General features: G+C 37.5%; 1 protein-coding gene across 4 annotated transcripts in view; it reads right to left on the bottom strand.

Moving 5' to 3' along the window:
* The window catches only part of fer (fer (fps/fes related) tyrosine kinase), a 105712-nt gene that overhangs the window by 47589 nt on the left and 37471 nt on the right, over positions 1 to 20652 (bottom strand). For all 4 annotated transcript variants that reach the window (XM_041231479.1, XM_041231452.1, XM_041231460.1 and 1 more), the window contains 3 exons: positions 10090 to 10185; positions 6798 to 7001; positions 5337 to 5459 (listed from right to left, as the gene is read on the bottom strand). In XM_041231479.1, coding sequence (XP_041087413.1) covers positions 5337 to 5459; positions 6798 to 7001; positions 10090 to 10185 — 423 coding nt within the window. The remainder of the gene's footprint in view (positions 1 to 5336; positions 5460 to 6797; positions 7002 to 10089; positions 10186 to 20652) is intronic.

The following is a 20652-nucleotide window of genomic DNA, read 5'->3' as shown; positions in this document are numbered from 1 at the left end:
TTTTGACATTAACCACCTTTCTAAAATCGATTAATATTCTGTAATTTGCAAATACAGTGCTCTATGTGTTGTATTAACATTTTGGCCAAGAAAGGGCATTTACTACAGTTTCCGCTTACATAAATGCTGAACTGGATTTTGTTCTGGACCAATATGTTTATCCATATTTTATATTATAAAAATTCACAGTACTATTACACTACATTCACAATGTCCAGTAAGTAGACACAGCCGGACTACCAGGTTGAAATGTGTTGCCATCTACTGACCGAGAAAACATGTTGTTTTCATTTCAAATAGTCAGGACCACGCAACTGAAAAGCCAAAGGTTATCGTGGGTCACACAAGTAAGTTTTTTTTTTTTGCTTGGTAGGCAAAAGGAAGAAATAAGTAAGGTTCAGAAATCAAGATAACCTGGAACTGGCAATAAAGCGGGTCTCGTTGAAAAGAGCTTCAGATTCCAAAGTGTTCACATGGTATGGCGTGCCAAAGAGAGCGTTACATGGAGAAGGAGACAAAAGGTCAAGGCTGGCAAAATCTGAATCTTCCCTTTAATGGGACAGACAGAAAAACATTCCCGGCACAAACAACAACAAAATATTAACAGGAAACACATTTTAGAGGTATGCTGTACCCCAACAATCAATATATATATATATATATATATATATATATATATATATATATATATATATATATATATATATATATATATATATACACACTCACACACACACTTCCAGAATTCCTGTAGATCACAGGAAGGTGCGAGTGATCTTTTGGAAAACAGCAAGGGCATTTCCTTTTGAGTCTTATTCTTGGAGTATCATTAACCTCCGACAGGCTGATGCTCTGCTTACTTACAAGATTACAGAACACCAGCAGTGTTTAGAAGAAAAACACCTTTACTGTATCCTGTATTGTCGGTATCGTCAAGTTATATGTATTTAATATACGGTAATCCTAACTGTTCTGTTATATTTATTCACACATCAGTACCTAATCAATAAACATGTTTTTCAGACTGCCAGAAGAAAGCGCTTCATAGTGTACAGGCTAGAGTGTCTTCAGCTCACCGCAAGCCAGCGACCCCTGTGGTCTGTCTGGGTGCCTGGGGGCTTGCCTGTAAGCTGCCCAGAGCTGCACTGTCCTCTGACGCTGTAGCTCTGAGGTGGCTAAAAAAGAAGCAGTGGGCTGAAGACATGCTCCCGAGTCAGTGAGGGATAGATAAAAAATAATATCTTGTCTATGGTTGGAGTAGCCTTGGCAAAACGCTTTCGCGACTGGTAGTGAATATGCATTAGTAAGGGGTACTGATCCCTGAAAGAGCATTTTTATATGCATAGCTCTCTTGTTTTGTTATGGCTGAATAATTCACAATTAAATGAATTCACAGTTGGACCATGCTGACAATACATTTTAGAAGAACAGTACAGTAGTTTTAATGAACTCTTAATATCTAATTTCCGATCTTCAATTTTGACATGTAACAAAGCAGCGTAGAAAGTACTGTTTCAGAGCTTCTCTATCAAACAGCTTATCACTCATGGAAACAAAAAATAAGTTAGATGGAAATTAAACCAACTGGATGAATACATATTTTACATTTCTACAGTGCTTATCAGATGCCAATAACACTATATATACAAAATGTTAGGGTTTCTGAAACATCACATATTAAATACATGTTACAATAATTGTGGTTAAGAAAATAAGCAGGTTCAAGCCCAAATAAACTCAAATGTAAACATGCAACCGCTTTAATGAACTGCTCATGTCGATGCCAGCAGTTGCTTGACTCGCAATGAAAAAAAATGACCAGTTACTTTTTAAAGAGAAGAGAGAACAAAGCACAAATAACTAAAAAATAAAAAAAATGCTGTTATTGCAGAAGTTCTACAGAGGTTTTAAACACATTTATTGAGAGAGCCACAGTCAACAGTAGAGTTTTATTTCCTAGTCACAAGAAACAATATTGGTGGAGGTTATTTATAAATTCAAGTTGGATATGCCTGCCAAGCATGACCCACTTGTTTTGATAAAGAAGCACTTCAGATTTTAAGGAAACCTCTATGAAGCATCAAAATGCAAAGCATAACACTGAGGTCTATTTAAGTCTAAATAGCAGGGGAATATGAATAATGCTATTTTCTAATACTATTTGAGGTTCTTTTGATCTGCTGCCACAGACCAATGGTTCACTACAAACCCATACTAAATTAGGAATTTTAGTTCATCCCTCTGAATGGGTGATTTCATCCAATAACAATACAAGGAACTTGTAGTCCAATACTTTAGACCAGTGTTTCTCAACAGGGGCGGTACTACACCCCAAGGGGTGATCTGAAGCCAAAGGGGGGCGTTTATATTCAAGAGGACGGGAGCGGGCATTTTAGCTAAAAAAAAAAAAAAAAAAAAAAAAAAAAACGGAGCGCTGTGTTTTATTTCAAAATATTGATTAACTAACTTACACACAATGTGCCAGTGATATACTCACTGACTTATGCACTATAAAGGTTGTGTATCAAGTCAGAAATGTTTGTTGCTATGCAGCAACGTCACTGCCCTTTGTGCTATCCGGTTTGTCATGCAAATGTAATGTGGTCCAATCAGAATGAAGCAGCCATTCCATTTATGCCTGATGCCATGTTACGATACGTCTGAATTTCACAGTTTATTCTTATTGTTATCTGCAAGCGAGTCCCGAAACAAGGGTAGACTACACGCCGCTCCCACCTCCGTCACCAGGAGGCTACACGCTGCTCCCACCTCCGTCGCTTCCACCGCCCGGGGCAGAGCTGCCTCTGCCTCCACCACCTCCACCGGCAGGAGCAGAGCAGCAGGAGCTGCCTCTGCCTCCGCCACCTCCAACGGCGGTCAGCAGGAGCTGGCAGAGGGTGAATGCCTGCTGGGTCCCCATCCACCGGCAGAGGGTGAATGTCTGCTGGGTCCCCGTCCACCAGCAGAGGGTGAATGCCTGCTGGGTCCCCATCCACCAGCAGAGGGTGAATGCTTGCTGGGTCGAGAAGAGGGCCAAAACCAACACCTGAGCTTGTCCTGTTTCTCTTCACGTCTTCGCCCAAGGAGGCCTGCCGCGCTTCGCCCAAGGAGGCCTGCCGCTCTGCATCGCCTGGGGCTGCCTGTTGCTCTGCATCGCCTGGGGCTGCCTGTTGCTCTGCATCGCCTGGGGCTGCCTGTTGCTCTGCATCGCCTGGGGTCGCCGGAACTGCTTCGCCAGGGGTCACCGTCAGCTGCTTGGCCGCAGGGGTCAGTGTGGCCAGAACCCCACCAGAGGGAGCTGCCAGCTATGAACACGAGTTTAAAATTGTTCAAAGTTTTAAAATGTATATTTGTATTTAGGCACGAGAAATGCACAGCACTTCAGGTGCAGGTAAAATGTAATAATATGCGAGCATGGGGAATTGCACTTTATTAATTCATGTGTAGTACTGCGATTCCAATTGAATGATTGATTAGCAATCGAGTCTCGGTACAGCTGCATAAAAGCAGCATGTTTTCACTCACTTGGGGTCGTGTGTTCGGTGAGTGGAGAACGGGATTGGAGACAGAGGTTATAATAATAATAATAATAGTTACATTTCAGCTCACTGTGTTTGTCTGTGTAGTTTGTTTTTGTTTGTCTCTTTATTTTGGCGAAAGTGCAGCGTCTTGTGTGTGTTGTCTTTACAACCTTTTATTGTTTTAACCAATCGCTCAGCTTCACCAAACTCCACCGCTCTGTTGTTTATTTCCTGGTTCCTGTTTCTGGTCTCACGTCACACACTGCAGCCATCTTTCTGACAGAACCTTGTTAACTGCAAATTTCACAAAGTTACAATTAAAAAAACCTTTAACCACATGCAAACAGGCCAGTGTATTTTAGGATCTCAAGCCGAAATACGACCCCATCAGCTTGGGGTTAAATTACTTTTTTAGATAGCTGAAATCGTGTCGTGTTCAGCTTGGGGTTGTCTTGCGAATGATCCCCTCGAGGTGCAGAAGATTCACTTTACCCAAAGCATTTTCATCATTTTATGTAAAAGTGAGATGGAATTATTCTCCAGGGAAAAAATAAAAAAAAAAAAAAAAAAAAAAAAAAAAAAAAAAAACTTTAAACCCCCCATTATTTCCGTCATAAATATTTTGCTTTCATTTATCTAAGTGTGGACATGCCAATTATAGTTATCAAATGTATTTTTGACAGAAATGTATGTTTTAATAAATCAGTTTTACTAAAAACATAATAGTGCTCAGTGCAACCGGATCCCTGATACTTGTATCCAGTTCGTCAGTTCCAAAGCAGGAACCAGTTCGCATATCTGTATTGCTATCCACAGCAGTGCTTACAATGGTACGACAAAATGTTCCTGTCAGGACAGCTGAAGAAGTCAGCACCTCCGGTCAACAAAAACGCTTATTCACTACCAAACATTAACTACTTTAGATGTGTAATGACTGCAGTATAGGATACTGATCTTATGGTTTCGTGTAGGGAGAGGATTATTCATTGTTTTATTAACAATTGACAATAGAGGGCAGTGTCCTGACAGGAGAATTTCTCGTTACCTTTGTAAGGACAGCCTCTCTACACCATGGCTCAAGCAAAGATGATATGTCAGCAATATTCCATAATAGTAAACATTTTATGTATGTAGCTACATGCTGATTATACCAGTGACTGTGGTTTAATTTTTTTTTTTTATGAATCATTTCAATGTAATTCTCAGAACTAGTGGAATTAAATGTAATTTATAATTGATGTTAATTAAATGGCATTGTTATCCGCAATAATTCTTACATGTTTTTTATTTTCTGTGGCAAAGGGGCAATGACTAAGCTCAGCTGATCCTTAGGGGGCATTGTTAAGAAGAAGGTTTAGAAACACTGCTTTAGACATTTGGTCTCCTGCAAACACTTACAGCTAATCATACCAGTGCTCACTGTAAAATAAGAAGCAAAAAAACAAGCCATATTAAACACAATTGCTGGGAAGTTAATCAGAGGGCTGAGGGGCACTGCTGCAAACAGCCTAGACTAAGCTTAATTTAGGCTTAATTTATCTCTTAAGGTAAACTGTATCAAGGTATTTAATATGCAAGAGGTATAAAAGTGGAATAAAACACAGTGCTTCTACATTAATTCACTCGTTGGAGGGTAGTGTATTTTTAATTGCATTGGAGGGCTCATCTACAGTTCTTGAACCATATATTCTAATAGTACACAGCTCAAGTACTGTATGAGTTAGTTGATGAATGTTGTTTTTGAAACATAGTAAAAGTTAATTCAATACAGATTTAAATAACATTCTCTTTAAATCAAATAATCTGCTACCATACCTTGACAACAGGATTCAGTAGCACCACGCCCGACTTCTTTGTAATAACTTGCTTTGTTGTGTAATGGTGTTCTATTAGCTGAGGAATAGTTGGAAAGCCAGTGCCTTCAAATCGATACTGATTCTGAGGAATTTGAGTACAGAAAAAAAAACATGACAAAGCAAATGGGAATAACTTTAACACTGATAAGGAAAAACACAGACATTTTCAGTAGCAAAACAACAACAGATCAGCCAGAAGTAACATTTGTGGGGTTTCATTGTAGAATAAAGAAATAATTTCAATGAATGGGACATTATAAACAGCCTCCGTGAGCAATTATCAAGATCAGAGTTATCAAACATTTATAATGGAATAAGTATTTAATATATCTGAAGAACACTCATGTTTTTTAAACATTACAAGCTTTACTATCAACACAATATTTCTTTTACAGCCTTTTGTTGTTGTAGGTAATGCTTGTACTTACTGGCCAGCAGTGATGTTTACAACTGAAGTGCTAATTCTCTTCTCACAGCCTATAAGGCATATTCTGTAGCGATACTGGCCTATTCTCTACTGCCAATATAAGTGACTAATGGAATAAGGTCATATGTAGGCGACAGCTAGGCATTACCGTTTCCCACAGTGCTTAGGACCTCAGTGACTTCAGTGATGGCAGCATTTCAGTAATTGTAAAAATCAAGCGATCAAAGTCCAAGGGCCTGATTCAGAAAATTTATCAATGGTAAGATCAAATTGTATTATGGTTCACCTGTATTTAGCAAACACCTGTAAATAATACAATTTTAACACCTTCCTAACTTTTTTTTTTGAATTGTATTTACTTTTGTGATCAACATAGAAAATGTATGTTTGCTTAACAATTTCTTTTCGTGAATGTGTTTGTGTACAAAATCTTTAAATTATGTACGGATATTCAAAGCAGTTTTTGATGGATATTAAATATTGAACAGTTTGACGTTGTATAATACCTCCAGGCCAGAACCTCTGCAAAAACAATGAATATAATAATACAATAATAAAGATGGTGTAATGCAGCTGTACTGGTGTTCTTACAACATCCGAGGCCTAATGTGTTTTCCAGATACATGTTTATTGTGCAGAAGTTTTTTTTTTTTATAATAAAGATCAACAAAGCTTTGATATTTCTGTACCTTAGTAAAAGTGTCTTTAGGACCAATTTGCCTTTGTTTGGAAAGCCTCTGGATTCCATCAACCACCTTGTTTCAGGGAGCAGTGGTTGATGTAATCCAGGGTGATTCCCCAACTCTATAAAATGTTCCAGTTCAATTCAGCTAATTGTCCATTTACTGTGAAATTAGGCACATTGCCCACTTTAACGCTGATGATTGACAATGATACCATTCCAATTATTTCCATAAAACACAATAATATACAGAAATACAAAAACATTATTATTTTGATTATGCACCCCCTTGTATCTTGTCCATTACTTACATCTGCATACTGTATGATAAAGTGTCTTCGCTGTCCCTCTGAAAAAACAGAGAGGACATATTCACCCGGTTTGCCATGGCTTTCCCGGACCAAAAAGTCTCCCTGTTGCTTCAACAGCTCCTGAGCTTCTATTCTTGGGATTGCACCATGGTACCAATCCTGCTCTCCTAATGGCTTCTCGCTGGTTGGTATCACATCAAAGAACTGTGGGGGAAAAACCAACACTGCATTTGCATAGTACATTATGTCTTGTGTCTTCTTACAAGGCTCCTCTCCTGACACACAGACAATGACCGAATATCGAAAGCAGTTCAATTACATTAAAAAAACACAACAAAAGAAAACAACCAACAGTAACTTTAACCATTGTTTGAGATCTTCTTGTATTCTACACGATTCAAAGCTAAATGAGATCCATCCTTAGAAAACAACAGACATTTTGGAGCAGATGACTGCAGATAACAGAGGACTGCCATGCCAATTATATTTTAGTTGTACCATAAATTAGTGTACAGTAAAATAAGGGTTTGCTTGTATACCACTGCCAGAGTCTGGACCTCGAAAGGAAAACAAAGACATATTAATAACAGAGCTCTACCAAAATTGTTACACGTGCTGTCTGACAGAAATTGATGGAAATAAGAAATGTGTATCATGTGTTTTGCCTTGAACAACAGAAAATTAACATAGCAGCCCTTAACCTCCTTTTTAAACAGTTTTTGACAGCAAGAAGTAAATTGTCCAGATTAGGGTGTGCACATAAACTAAGCTGCCAAATCTATCTAAGGTGTTGTTCAGATTTGGGAAGGGAGTCGGAGATACAGATGCAGATAGGTAACTCCAAAGCACCCAACATTGGCCCAATTAACAATGGAAATGTAATCTATATTAATCAATGTTTTGTTCTTAACTTCTGTTATGGGAATGTAATAAAGAAGAAACCAAACTCTGAATTTCTTTTTTTTTGTACAACGCTTCCTTTTTTCACATTTATTTGAAATGACATAAGTAAACGTCAGTAATGCTATTACTTTATGAAAATGTGTCTTTTTCCAGTTTGTTTATTGTGTAATACAGTATGCTTCACAATGTCAGGTAAAACACAAACTGCTGTATTATGTACTGTCTCTCGTAAATGAAAACTGTTACTTGTGCAATGTCAATGGCATGGAAAAGATACCAGAACTGTGTGTGTAGCTAATGCAATAAACAGCTAAGTGAATAACTGCATGTAACAGCACGCCCTAACTTGTCATGCTCAATCCACATATGATTTGATTTATTCCAGGATGTTAACTGTTATGCTAAATCTCATTATGAACCCTGATCTAAATGATACACAACTAATTAGAAACCTCTTGCAGCGCATCATTAATGCAACACAGTTTGTAACAAGCACTTGTCTTAAACAGATCAGCTGGAAAAAAAAAAAAAAGTCTTTCTATATAACAGGTGAAAAAAAGCAAACAAGAACATTCATTATTAGCATGTCTTGGTTACAGTTACCCAAAGTAGCTGGTTGAATACAACCGTTAGCAGTATACCAACACAAGCAAAGCAAGAAAATGTATTGAAAACCAGACTGTGAGGTAGCTCTGGCTGCAGATTGTGTTTGCTTACATATTGTCTGCTGAAAGCATGCATGTTCAATTCAGTGCTGCCCAAGTGTAGAGAAATGAGTCTATGCACTTAAAACAATGAAAATATTTTGAACAGATGCATGGGTGATGTGCTATACAGCAACACATAGACTGTGTTACTAATTTTTATTTATTTTTAACTTTAAAACAACATGTCTACCACTCCTCTAGACTTCTACAGAACGACATTAATGGTTCAATTGCCTGTCAAAATGTGCCTTTCTTTTGAACCTCCCACACAGACAACATCAAGCTGTTGATAAGCAAAAAACAGTCAGACCAAAGGCAGTCATGACAGGGAGAGAGGACCTTGACTTGTGCATGACTGACTTCAAAATTAACCCAGCCTCATACTTCCCTTATTCCAACCGCATAAAAACGTCAAAAGCAAACATTCCCAAAAATTCACAATAAGTAGGCTATATAGAGTTGGATGGAAAACTACAGCAACCTGAAATGATACTGTGGCCATTTTTCCTCCTAAGCAATAAACGATATAACAATTCGGGAAAACGTTCATAACCCTGGTTCCCTTAAACAGAAACCTATATGGTAATGTTTATATTTTGTACTTGATAGAAAATGGAGAGACATACATCTTGTGGCAAAAAAATCATGCTTCCTGAAGCAATACACATGGGTACAGTATAAATAGGTTAATTTGGACAATGAGGGTCCTGCACAAATACACAAGTTGTTTACAGAATATAGGTATATAGAAAAACAGTGCAATCCTTTCAATGCATGTAATAGAATGTATGTTTGTGTCCTGGAACACTATATAATTAATAAAGGCATGGATCTGGATCCCAATTTCTACCACATCACTGCTAACAAATATTTCTAACTTGGGAAGCTGGGATCCATTAGTCTCAACTTCAACTTCAAGAGCATAACTGCCTGACTTGGCACATGCATCGGGAGGAAAATAACATTTGAACAAAGTATTTGGCAGGAAAGAATACAAGCTGATGCAGCTCTATTGATATTAGGGTTAAGAGGTTAACCTCCTGTAGTGTTTATGACACACACTACTTTACCTTTACTGTACCCCTTGATTATTTTCAGAAATGCTTTATAAGCCAGATGTGTGGACAAATATACCAAGAAATGACTGCAATACATAAAAGATGGGATACAGTAAAGGTAGTGTGCTACTTGTCAACACTACAGTCTTCTGTAATTATTCAACCCCAAGTCTAACACCAACTGACCAACGTTTCAGCCATATATCTTCTTCAGTGGAGATTCAATGGATGGTTTTCTTATTTATATGGTGGTGTATTTCCTAACCACTCCAACTGTAGACGAAATATTGGCCAACAAAACAGCACCACCTTCTGTACAGCACTACAGCAATATGCAAAATAATGTCATTACTTGTCATTACTATAACATGTGCACTCATGAGTTTCTAACTGAGAATACCATGGCAATTGTGTAAGCTACATTACTTGCAGTTAGAAACAATAAAAGATGTTCCTTCAAAATAATGCCCTTTTAACTTTACAAAATCAGGGAAACCAAAATGGCTCATCAAGCTGAACTGTTCCAGTCACTTTAGCCAATCACTGAATTTGTTCAGCTGTGAATGGAAGCCACTGGGATTTAAAAAAAATAACGTTACTTCAAAGAAATGGTCAGGTACTTACTGAAGATGAACCCAAGACTGATTTTGGAGACCGAATAATCCCAGCAATAGAATGCCGTAAGGTGTCCAACTTCGAGACCTTGTCTTTTCCTTTATCCTGGAGAGAAAAAACAAAAAGATCATGATGTCATGAGGTTGTTTTTTTTATATGACCTGATTTTAAATGTAAACACAGACCCTATATATGGCATCTGTAACCCTCTGCTGATCCATATAGTAGCAGGAGGCCAGGTGCTTGAAAAGGGGAAGGATGAAGCTTGTGTATCTGAAGTTACAACTAACTACCTGAGGATATTTAAACAGTAAGACAACAATGTCTGGTTTCTGCTAAAGTATATTCACAAAGGTATATTATTTTGATGGAAAACTCAATAAAAATAAGTTAGATTTTTCCTCGTCTGCCACAATAATTTATTACAAGCATGGCAATTCAAAATGCATTCAATTTGTGCTCAAACAAATACAGTCGCCACCATTTAGAAACAGGCGTGTTTGTGTTAATGTGATTCCCCCGCAGTAAGCGATGGACAGAATAAACTCCCGCACAATAAAGTGACATTCAATATGTCCTCCAAGAAAGTACAGCAATCAAAACAAACAAGCGTGTATGTGGTTAAACATCTTTATTAAGACACTCATTACACTAATAAAAAAATATGTATTAAAAACTAGGGGTGGGCAATGATATGGAAATTGTACATCGATATCGTGCATGTATTTCGATAGATAATACTGAAGTCTTCCAAAACACAGAAAACTATATCACAATTGCAATATGAAACATATACACATAGATGTTAACAGGTATTTACATAAAGAAAAGCAATAACTTTCTTTAACTTTAGTATGTTAATATCCATGGAGAAAAACAAGGTCTTGTTATATTGTTTTACTATTCTGTGCCATCATCAGCTACCTCAAAACCAAAATATTTCTATACTGTACTTCACTGTGCAGACTAGCCAATCGGAAAGTAATTTAATTTTCTCTAATGCATGACACATCTAAAAGTATTAAGTACGGTGTCATACTGAATGTTGCATTATTTTTAAATGTGTTTTGATGTTTTAAAAGTACATCTCACTTATAATACCGAAAGTTCACCTTTTAAAAATACATTACTAATAGTGTAAGTAATCACATGGAAAAAATGCAATGAACCACTGACGCATGCGTATATCTCAAAATAATCCTAACAGTGCTTAATGCAGCATGCAAATAGCGTTTGGTACCTTGTGAGCACATTCTGAATGGAGGAAAAAAGTATATATATATATATATATAAATTATTTAAGCCAAGTTTCCTGTTTATTATGTTTGTATTTAGTTTGTTTTTAGGTGTGTAACCCTTTAAAAATGACAATCCTGTTTATTAGTTGATGCACTCATTTTTTGAAAACCGGATATAGTTTCTAGGTATTGACAGAGTTCCAAACATGCTTTAGCAAGCGCACTGTATCTAACAGACATTTTATTTACATTGAATTTTCAATCATTTCACTCTTTCCAGCCATGCTTGCTGTTGTAGCCAAAAAGTAAACATGACACTGCGTATAGGTGGTAATCGCTCAGTAACAAGGTGCAAACAGCTGACTGATCAATCTGTCAAGCTTTTACTACAGTAAAGTGCTGCCTTTTGTATTGAAATCTATGCAAATGGCAAGGTAATGAGGTGAAAACAGCTGATTGGTGGATTAGTAAGAGCGATTTCTACAGTATAAGCAGTGCGTTTGTTATTTAAATCTATGCGAATGGCAGATGATGAGACCCAAACAGCTGAGTTTGCCCAAAATATACATCGTGCTTAACCCTTTGCGGTCCTATGTCGGCCCAGGTCTGATATTACAATTTTCCCTTTCCAGTCCGGTGTCATCAAAAAGACGTCAAGCACAAGTCTCTAGTCATTTTTCTCCAGAAAAGGCAGAGAAAACCTTTCAATGGCCGAATGAGACCAATAGGAGCCAAATGAAAACGAAAAAAAGAAAAACAAAGGGCGTATCTCATAGCCCCAATGCATTACAGAGATAACACGGACATAACAAAGGAGGTAGCTGCTTCTGCATCCAGCGCTCAAAGAGTATCACAGACATTTACAGAGCTTTTTGATATGGTATAGTAATAAAATAATGACTTACTGAGGAGTTTGGTGATAAAACGAGTGATCAGGAGAGGATTTATCAGTATGCACGTCTACAAAGAGGTATGTGAAAAATACAGCGAACAAAGGGTGGGGCTTGGCTGTAGCTACAGTCCTTTTGCGATTCAATGCCTTTTAAACCTGTTTTACTCAGAAAAAAAAAAAAGTATTTTAAAACAGCATGTATGAAATAAACAGCGCGTGTGAAAATAAATTGGACCTGACGCTCCTGACGAGCGCTGAAGAGTTAACAAGGTATAAACGATGCCTTTGTAATCTAAATAATTCGGAATGGCAAACGGCAAACGCTATTTGTCCGATATAAACGGCTACCCAAAATAACCCTGTACAGTAAGTGGTGGACACTGTATCATGTGGACATTTAGTCACCAGCCGTTAAATTTAAAACTGTCACCCAATGACCGCCCGTCGGCAGCCTCGCCCGATGAACTTGACTAGCCCCCCCCCCCCCCCCCCCCCCCCCCCCCACACACACACACACAAAGCAAGTGCTTCCCATAGTCGACGAAGCAGCAACTAGAACAAGTAATATATCTGCAGGCATCATTGTTGCTGAAAACTGAATTCATTTACAAAGCAAATCTGGAATCATTCTGGTCTTCCAATATATGTCCAGACAATGACAACTACTGCTCGCTCTGTTTGTGCTCTCCATGTTTGGATCTACTTACACATGTGAAGTGGCTTATTCGACAATTAATCTTTGGAGGACTGCCTACGTATCGTCGTCACGCCTATCCCACCTGGTGTTCTAAAGCTGATCACAGAATGAAAGTGCCATTTTTCTCATTAAATTACGCAATGAAGCTCTAAAAATAAAAATGTATGCTACTTTTGAATTTTGTTTTATGTTATTCTGCGTTACTGTCTATGTAGGAGGGTGTTATTTTTCATTGAATTTGTCATAACATAATGAAGCTTTAAAAAAACAAAATGTTTTGAACTGTGTTCCAGTACCATAGCGAGGCATAAATGTATCATCACAATCAGCAAGTACTGTACTTTGGAATCGATATTGCAAAACACAATTTTCTGCTTATTCACAATATATGAAATCATACGGCAAATCCCCAATGACAGCCCCCTTGTAGTGATATTAAAATGAAGTTCCGCTCTCGCTCAGCCCTTGATACAGCTCTGCCAGGAGGAATCCGCGGCTTTGGCATGTGGGCCGCCATTTGCCGACCACTGCTGTAAATAGATGCTAAAGTACATCACAGAAAATGCACTGCAATGGCTGTTGTAAAACACCTTTTAGCAAACCTTTCATTGTTTTTTTTCCCATTCTGAATAACCATCAGTTGAACAAATGTTTAAATGTAATATATTACTAAATAACTAAAATGAATTAATAAAAACAAATCTTGGGGTTAAACATTAGACCTCCTTCTAGATCCACTGCAGTTCAAAACTGGGCATGTTGGCTCAGAATTACAAGCCTTGCAAGATAACAAACAGGGCCTCCCTCTTGTCTGTTGACAGGTTGAGTTTTAGATCCAGGGATTAAGTGGCTCGTTAAAAACTGCTCATGGCGTCACCACGGATACAGAGGCATCTTTTCGCTTGCGGGCCTGCCAGGACTCATTTCACGCAGCTCAGGTAATGACAAGATAAAGGGGCTTCTTCAGATAAATGAGTCGTGGGGATTAACAGCAGCTAAATGACTTCTTCTAGAATTTACAACTGGAACAATGTGTGCATTCTGATGAGCTTCCCACCAGTACACGCTTGAAATGGGGTTTAACTCTCACATCGCCTAAGCTCAGTAACAGGCTAGTTTGGCTTTTGGGTTTTGAGCCGTCCTCTTTATTAACAGGGTTAGAAATCTGTCAGCACATGCTGTTTTCAGTGGAGTCCTGGGTGTTATTCTTATATAAAAGAATAACATATGGTGAAATCCATCTGTGAATAATCAACATAAAACTGTACTGGTCCTTTTTATCTGAATATTTAAAAAAAAAAGAAAAGAAAAAATAATTTTAAACCACATAGTAATTAAAATGTCTTGCAAACCTGGCTTTCTAAAAACTCTGAAGTACAGCAGACCCTCACTAATATAGACACTGTTTTGCTGTACATTCAGATATGCTGGAACAACATATGCCCCTCAATAATAACCAATTAACTGTGACAGCTGTTCTATTGACAGCAAAGACAGGATGAAAATAAAACGGAAGAGATACAAGTAGCCTGCTAAATCACTAAAATTAAGAACATGATTAGAAGAGGGCATAATAACTCATACGCTACAGAGTTTAAACTAACTGCAAATCCAACGGTTGATACCGACCGATTCTGAATTACGTCTTGAATTGCTTTCTGAAAGAAAAGAAAGTCTGACTCATACCAACAGAAAACAAAAGCAGCAGGTAGACTATGTGTTTTACTTGAAGCCACCCTGTAGCAGGGTAGCGTCACAGCCCAAGCTGTTACCGGCAGGAAGGAGACTCAGAAGCTGGAAAGCTGCAGTTTAAGCACTAGAGCGCACGTTTATTAATCCCACAGGGGGACAAAACAACAACAAACAAACCAATACGGCACGAGGGCCAAAATAAAGAATCAAAACACAAAACTTACAAGCCTGGCTGAACTACGTCTTCACTGGATTTCCTTCTCCAGACACCACCCCAAACAAAGGGTTTTTTCCTCCTTTTTTATACAGGTGGCCATTCCCGGATAAGCACCAATGACCTCATTAGGGGATGATCACATCTGTGACTGTTGGCTGGGACAGGACTTAAGCCCATCCTTGTCACACACCCGTACATTGTAAACTTTTCTAAGTGCATTTAAATATTTGTTATTTCTGTAACGTGTACGGTATATATAAAGTACTGTATCCTCTCAAAGTGTCAATGAGGAACCATGATCTATTTTGCGTTCATTGTTTACTAAGTAGGCTATGCTAAAAAATAAAATAAGCTAAAATAACATTATTGTTTACAGTAATGTAGCAGCATGATATATTTTGTGTTACCAGAAGTCCATAGGCTAAAGTAAAAAGAAAGTGTGCTAGGTATTCATTTGATTGTACTACTGTACTGTATACACTACCAATCGGCCTATTGTACACATTTGTATTTTTACATACTGTAATGTGTATCGTGAACACATTCATGTTATTTCAACGCAGTGATTTAAATTGAGGACTATAAATGTGTGTGATTTTTTATTTTTAACCAGACACCTTGTTATTTCAAACACAAAGTCTGTCTGTTTAGCAAGGGACTGCTGGACAACTTTAGAATTTGCTTTATTGCTGATGCAGTTTTTGGAAACTCACCCTTTTAAACTGCAACAATAAATATTGCATGCAAATTGAAAATGTATCTTAAATGACAATTTCTATTGCCGTTGTGTACTGTATACTGTAAGATGACATATTGTTACTATTTGATTTTAAAGGTTGCAGGCAGTCCTTACAAAGTCAACACAATGCCAACCAGGACCACAGTTGTGAAATGTATGGATTGTGTTCACTGTGGTGTCCAAATTGAGCCTGCATCCAAAACCAATTATCCTAAGTGGAGAGGTACAATACGTCTTGATTACTGTAAAAACCGGTGTATAAGTCGATTTTCTAGGCATTTTTGTGGGGTCCTTAAATGTGTGAGCAACTAATACACCAATGTGACGTATGAGCGGAGTGTCTAATGTGCCGTTTACATCCCCACACCCTCACGGTACGGGTGTATTTACACAAGCAAATACCCGAGCCAAGCCAGAACCAAACCATGAAACTCCAGCCTCGCGACATATCCGAGTCTGGCTCGGGGCCGAAGCAGGCTGTGGGCGGGGTTATTGCATTTCATCATCACGCTCAAGCGTCATGCCAAGAGAAAGTGACAACCCCCAGGACCACAACCGCTAAATGCTTTCCTAACTCCTTACCTTTACACTGTGGGACACATAACAACATACATCTGACTAAAATACAAAATAAAATAACTCCCTCTCTATAATGCACATATAGTGAAGCAAAAATGTAACTTTCAGTGAATTAACCATGCATAAGGCACCATGTAATCAGCACTATATTTTTTACAAAAAAATAAATAAAAAATACTCACTCGTGGGTCATTTTATTTAGCAGTTTTTAAACTATAAATAGCCTGGCTAAACGGCGGTCGGGAGTTCAATTCTGAAACATCTCGTCTCCCAGAGAAAGCTGCAGCTCCTCTCGCAGCAAAAAAGTAAATAGATTAGGAAAGATAACCATGTAATAGGCCTAATATTTATTATAAAATTAATGCCGAATAAGATGTCTGTGTTATAAAGTGCCAGTGGAGCTTTTCTTCAGTTCACATACTGTATCAAAAGGGAGCGACAGAAACAGAAATTAGACTGAGAAGTTGTTTACAGTTTGAACACCGGTACTGTATTTACTGTATCACTAGAAGGGAATAGGGGGACATGCTGTATCCAAGGCGAGTTACAACCAAGAGTATTTGTACAGCGGGAAGTTTAATGCAATTGTAATGCACCGCATGCAACACTAAAATGTTTTGTTTACTGGTTATTAGATGGTGCATATACTTTTTTTTTTTTTTTTTTTTTTTTTTTTTTTTTTTTTTTTTTTTTAACTACAAGGATGACTAACTTGCGTCCGGCATTACAGCAGAGTTCAATGGGGTATTCACACATTTGAAATGTCTGTATCTCCCCTTCTGCACTCCCTGAAGTGATTGATAACTCATCCAAAAGCTAAGAATTGTGAATAGTTAATCACACTAATTATTATTTTTTTTTTTTTTAGGTTTTATTAAAAAAAAAATAAAAAAAAAAAATACTTCTGGAATCCTGTGTGTGTGTGTTTCATTGCGTGCAGGGCAGGAGATGGCGACTGAGGCAAAAAAACCCCTAAGTTTTATTTTTATTTTTTTATTGTTTTACTGTTATTTTAATTATTTGTTTTTACTTTATTTTACATGCTGTTTTGAAAATATGCTTTGCATGCATCTAATGTCTAAATAACTTGGGTGTAACTTCAATATTTTAATTATTATTAGTGTACTTTCCCTATGTTTTCTTAATTTCCTTGTGTGTAAAACAATGGATAATTATTTAAATGTAGTTATTAGTTTTATTATCATTTAGCTATTTTGTATTGGTATTGTCTTTTTTTTTTACCAATACAGAAGCATACTGTATTTGCAAGTTTTTTGCTTTTTGAATAATAAATAAAAACCAAACTCAACATCTTGGATTTTTTTTCCATTTATCTACTCACCATACTCCACACTGTTAAGGGGGGAAAAAAGTTTTCTTGAGAAAAAAATGATATGTTAAAAATACAAAACTGAACTATCATAATTGGATAAGTCTCCACCCCCGAGTTACTACTTGGTGGAAGCACATTTGGCAGCAATTACAGCTGTGTGTCTGTTGGGATAGGTCTCTACCAACTTTGCACACCTAGATTTGGCAAGATTTGACCATTCTTCTTTACTAAACTGTTCAAGCTCTGTCAAGTTCCTTGGGGAGCGTTGATGGACAGCACTCCAAGTCATGCCACAAATTTTTCAATTGGATTTAGGTCGGGGCTCTGACTGGGCCACTCAAGGACATTTACCTTTTTGTTGTTATCCACTCCAGTGTAACTGTGGCTGTGTGCTTTGGGTCGTTGTCATGCTGAAAGGTGAACTTCTATCCCAGTTTCAGCTTTCTTGCAGAGGGCACCAGGTTTTCCTCAAGGACTTCTCTGTACTTTGCTCCATTCATTTTCCCTTCTATAGTGACAAGTGCCCCAGTCCCTGCCAATGAGAAACATCCCCACAACATGATGCTGCCACTACCACGCTTCACAGTAGGGATGGCGTTCTTTGGGTGATGCGCTGTGTTGGGTTTTCGCCAAATATAATGCTTTGCATTTAGGCCAAAAGGTTCAATTTTAGTTTCGTCAGACAGACAGACCACAAAACTTTTTGCCACATGGCTACAGAATTTCCTGAGTGTTTTTTTGCATACTTCAAAACGGGATTCAAGGTGGGCTTTCTTGAGTAATGGCTTCCTTTTTGCCACCCTACCATACAGGCCAGATTTGTGGAGTGCTTGGGATACTGTTGTCAGATGCACACTTTGACCAGTCTTGGCCATAAAAGCCTGTAGCTCTTGCAAAGTTGCCACTGGCCTCTTGGTAGCCTCTCTGATCAGTCTCCTTCTTGCTCGGTTATCCAATTTGGAGGGACAGCCTGATCTAGGCAGGGTCTTGGTGATGCCATACACCTTCCACTTCTTAATAATCATCTTGATCGTGTTGATATTTTCTTACACTCATCCCCTGATCTGTGCCTTTCCCAGGATTACCCTGAAGGCAAATGCAATCCAGTATATATATATATATATATATATATATATATATATATATATATATATATATATATATATATATATATATATATATTATATATAATTTATATATATAGGTTTTTTTGCAGTGCTAATCCAAATAAAAGTACTTGGAGGCTGAAGTTGACATCCAAGGGTATCAAAAGAAAAATCCAACTCCACTCAGACTACTAACTATACACAGTTTTCCCTGGCTGCGGTTGGAAAAGGCTAAGTCGTTTATCCATCAAAACAAAATAAATCAGAAAACACACACTGATCTATACTGGTTGCAGTTTCCAATGTGACAAATGTTGTTCTGACTTGCACAGGTTATCTGACGGATTGTACTGCTACAGGGTTACTTTTCCAACAAATAATTCTCCTTTTCCTCAATTATTAAATGTTCTCCTTTCACCCAGTCGACACACAGGTCTCCAAACCATCTATTCGCCAACAGCGAGCACAAAGAACCCCTTTAAATATGTTCCTTGTTTACCAAACTGCAGTCAGCTTAACTTCAGCTGCTCCTACATTGAGCGGTAACACTTTACTTTAGTGATCAGCTAGAAGTGATTCCAAACAGTCTATAAATATGTCATTAATTATGCTGTTAACAATTACAGAATATGATTACAAATAAGACTATTATGCACTTCTGCCATTGTCTTTTTTGTCAGCCTGTGTTCAGGTCTGTGTCTATGTCTCTTTTTTTACTGCTATCGTTTATAACCACTTATAACAGATCCCTAAACTAAAGTGTTACCCAATGAGCTAATTAACCCTTTGAGAGACAAGTTCAAGTGCCTCCCGACTCCTAGTGGACATTTCTAAGATTACCATTATAAAAACCTGATCGCTTACACACATGTATATAACCAATTACATTGGTACAGTGTATTGTATACATTTATAAGGCTGTTTAGGTACTTTAAGTAGATTGCTTTAAAATAATCTTCAGATGAGTTATTGCAGTTACGCTGCACACCTGTATTTTCAACCTGCCTCCACGAATGACATCTCACAAGATTTCAACTTCCCAACAAGAGCAAAACAAGCCCTCATGTGGTCAGATGGCGCACTGTGGTTTTAAAGAGACCACACCTATTTTTTGTACATTGCACACTGGTACTGTAACTATTTTTATGAAAAGACATCTAGTAATTGGCACATTAGGAAACGCAGTAAAACGACAGGGCACTTAAAAATAATACAAAAATCAATTTGTGCAGAAAACTACAGAAATGACTTGCAAAGCAACAATATGAATAGTTGGATCAGACTGCTATTCCTAGTCTCTCTCAGGAACTTCAGAAATCCAGTGTACTCTATTAGAAATAATTAATTATTCCCTTAAGAGTAAGATGTTTTTCATGTACCATCTCAAAGCTATGCATCTATGCAGATGAAAAAAAGGAAATCCTGAAAAATATAGAAAGATGCAGTTATTTCTAGCAACTACAACGTAATAATATTAAGCTTAAAACAACAATCCTAATTCATCTGCCAGTTATAATGCCTTTAGTTAGGTGCAATAAACATTTCAATTAGAAAAATACATTACTCCTTTAACAATGTTTCACATTTTTTTCTATATACAATTGAAAAGACAACTATTAAAAATGTCCACACCAGGATGCCAAAAAAAACAAAAAAATCAGTGGACATTTCTCACTGCTAGCTGCATAACAATGCAATTCCCAGGAACAATACCAGCACTAATGTTCCTGCGGGTTATTGAAATGTTTAGGTTGTAATTAGCTGCAGTGCTTTATAGCTACGGTGTAAAAAATAAATAAATAAATAAATAAATAAATAAATCCTATATGAAAAAGAATAGACATCACATCTTTAAAACTCCATAACAATGACAACGAGTGGATCAGAGGTACAGCATCTCAAGCATTAACAGCAGCAGCACAGCTTGCTGGATTCTTTAAGTATGTACTGTGTTCACAAATGGCAACTGGATTTTGTTATGTACAATAAACAGCATCCTGGATAGCATGCTTTACAATCACGAACTAAACACTTAATTTTCTTGTTAATTATTTTTCATTTACCAAACCTCAAAACCAA

The sequence above is a fragment of the Polyodon spathula genome, chromosome 2, assembly GCF_017654505.1.
Source record: "Polyodon spathula isolate WHYD16114869_AA chromosome 2, ASM1765450v1, whole genome shotgun sequence".
In the NCBI taxonomy this organism is placed as follows: Eukaryota; Metazoa; Chordata; class Actinopteri; order Acipenseriformes; family Polyodontidae; genus Polyodon; species Polyodon spathula.
The sequence above is the reverse complement of the archived record's forward strand: the minus strand, read 5'-3'. Positions and strand labels throughout refer to the sequence as shown.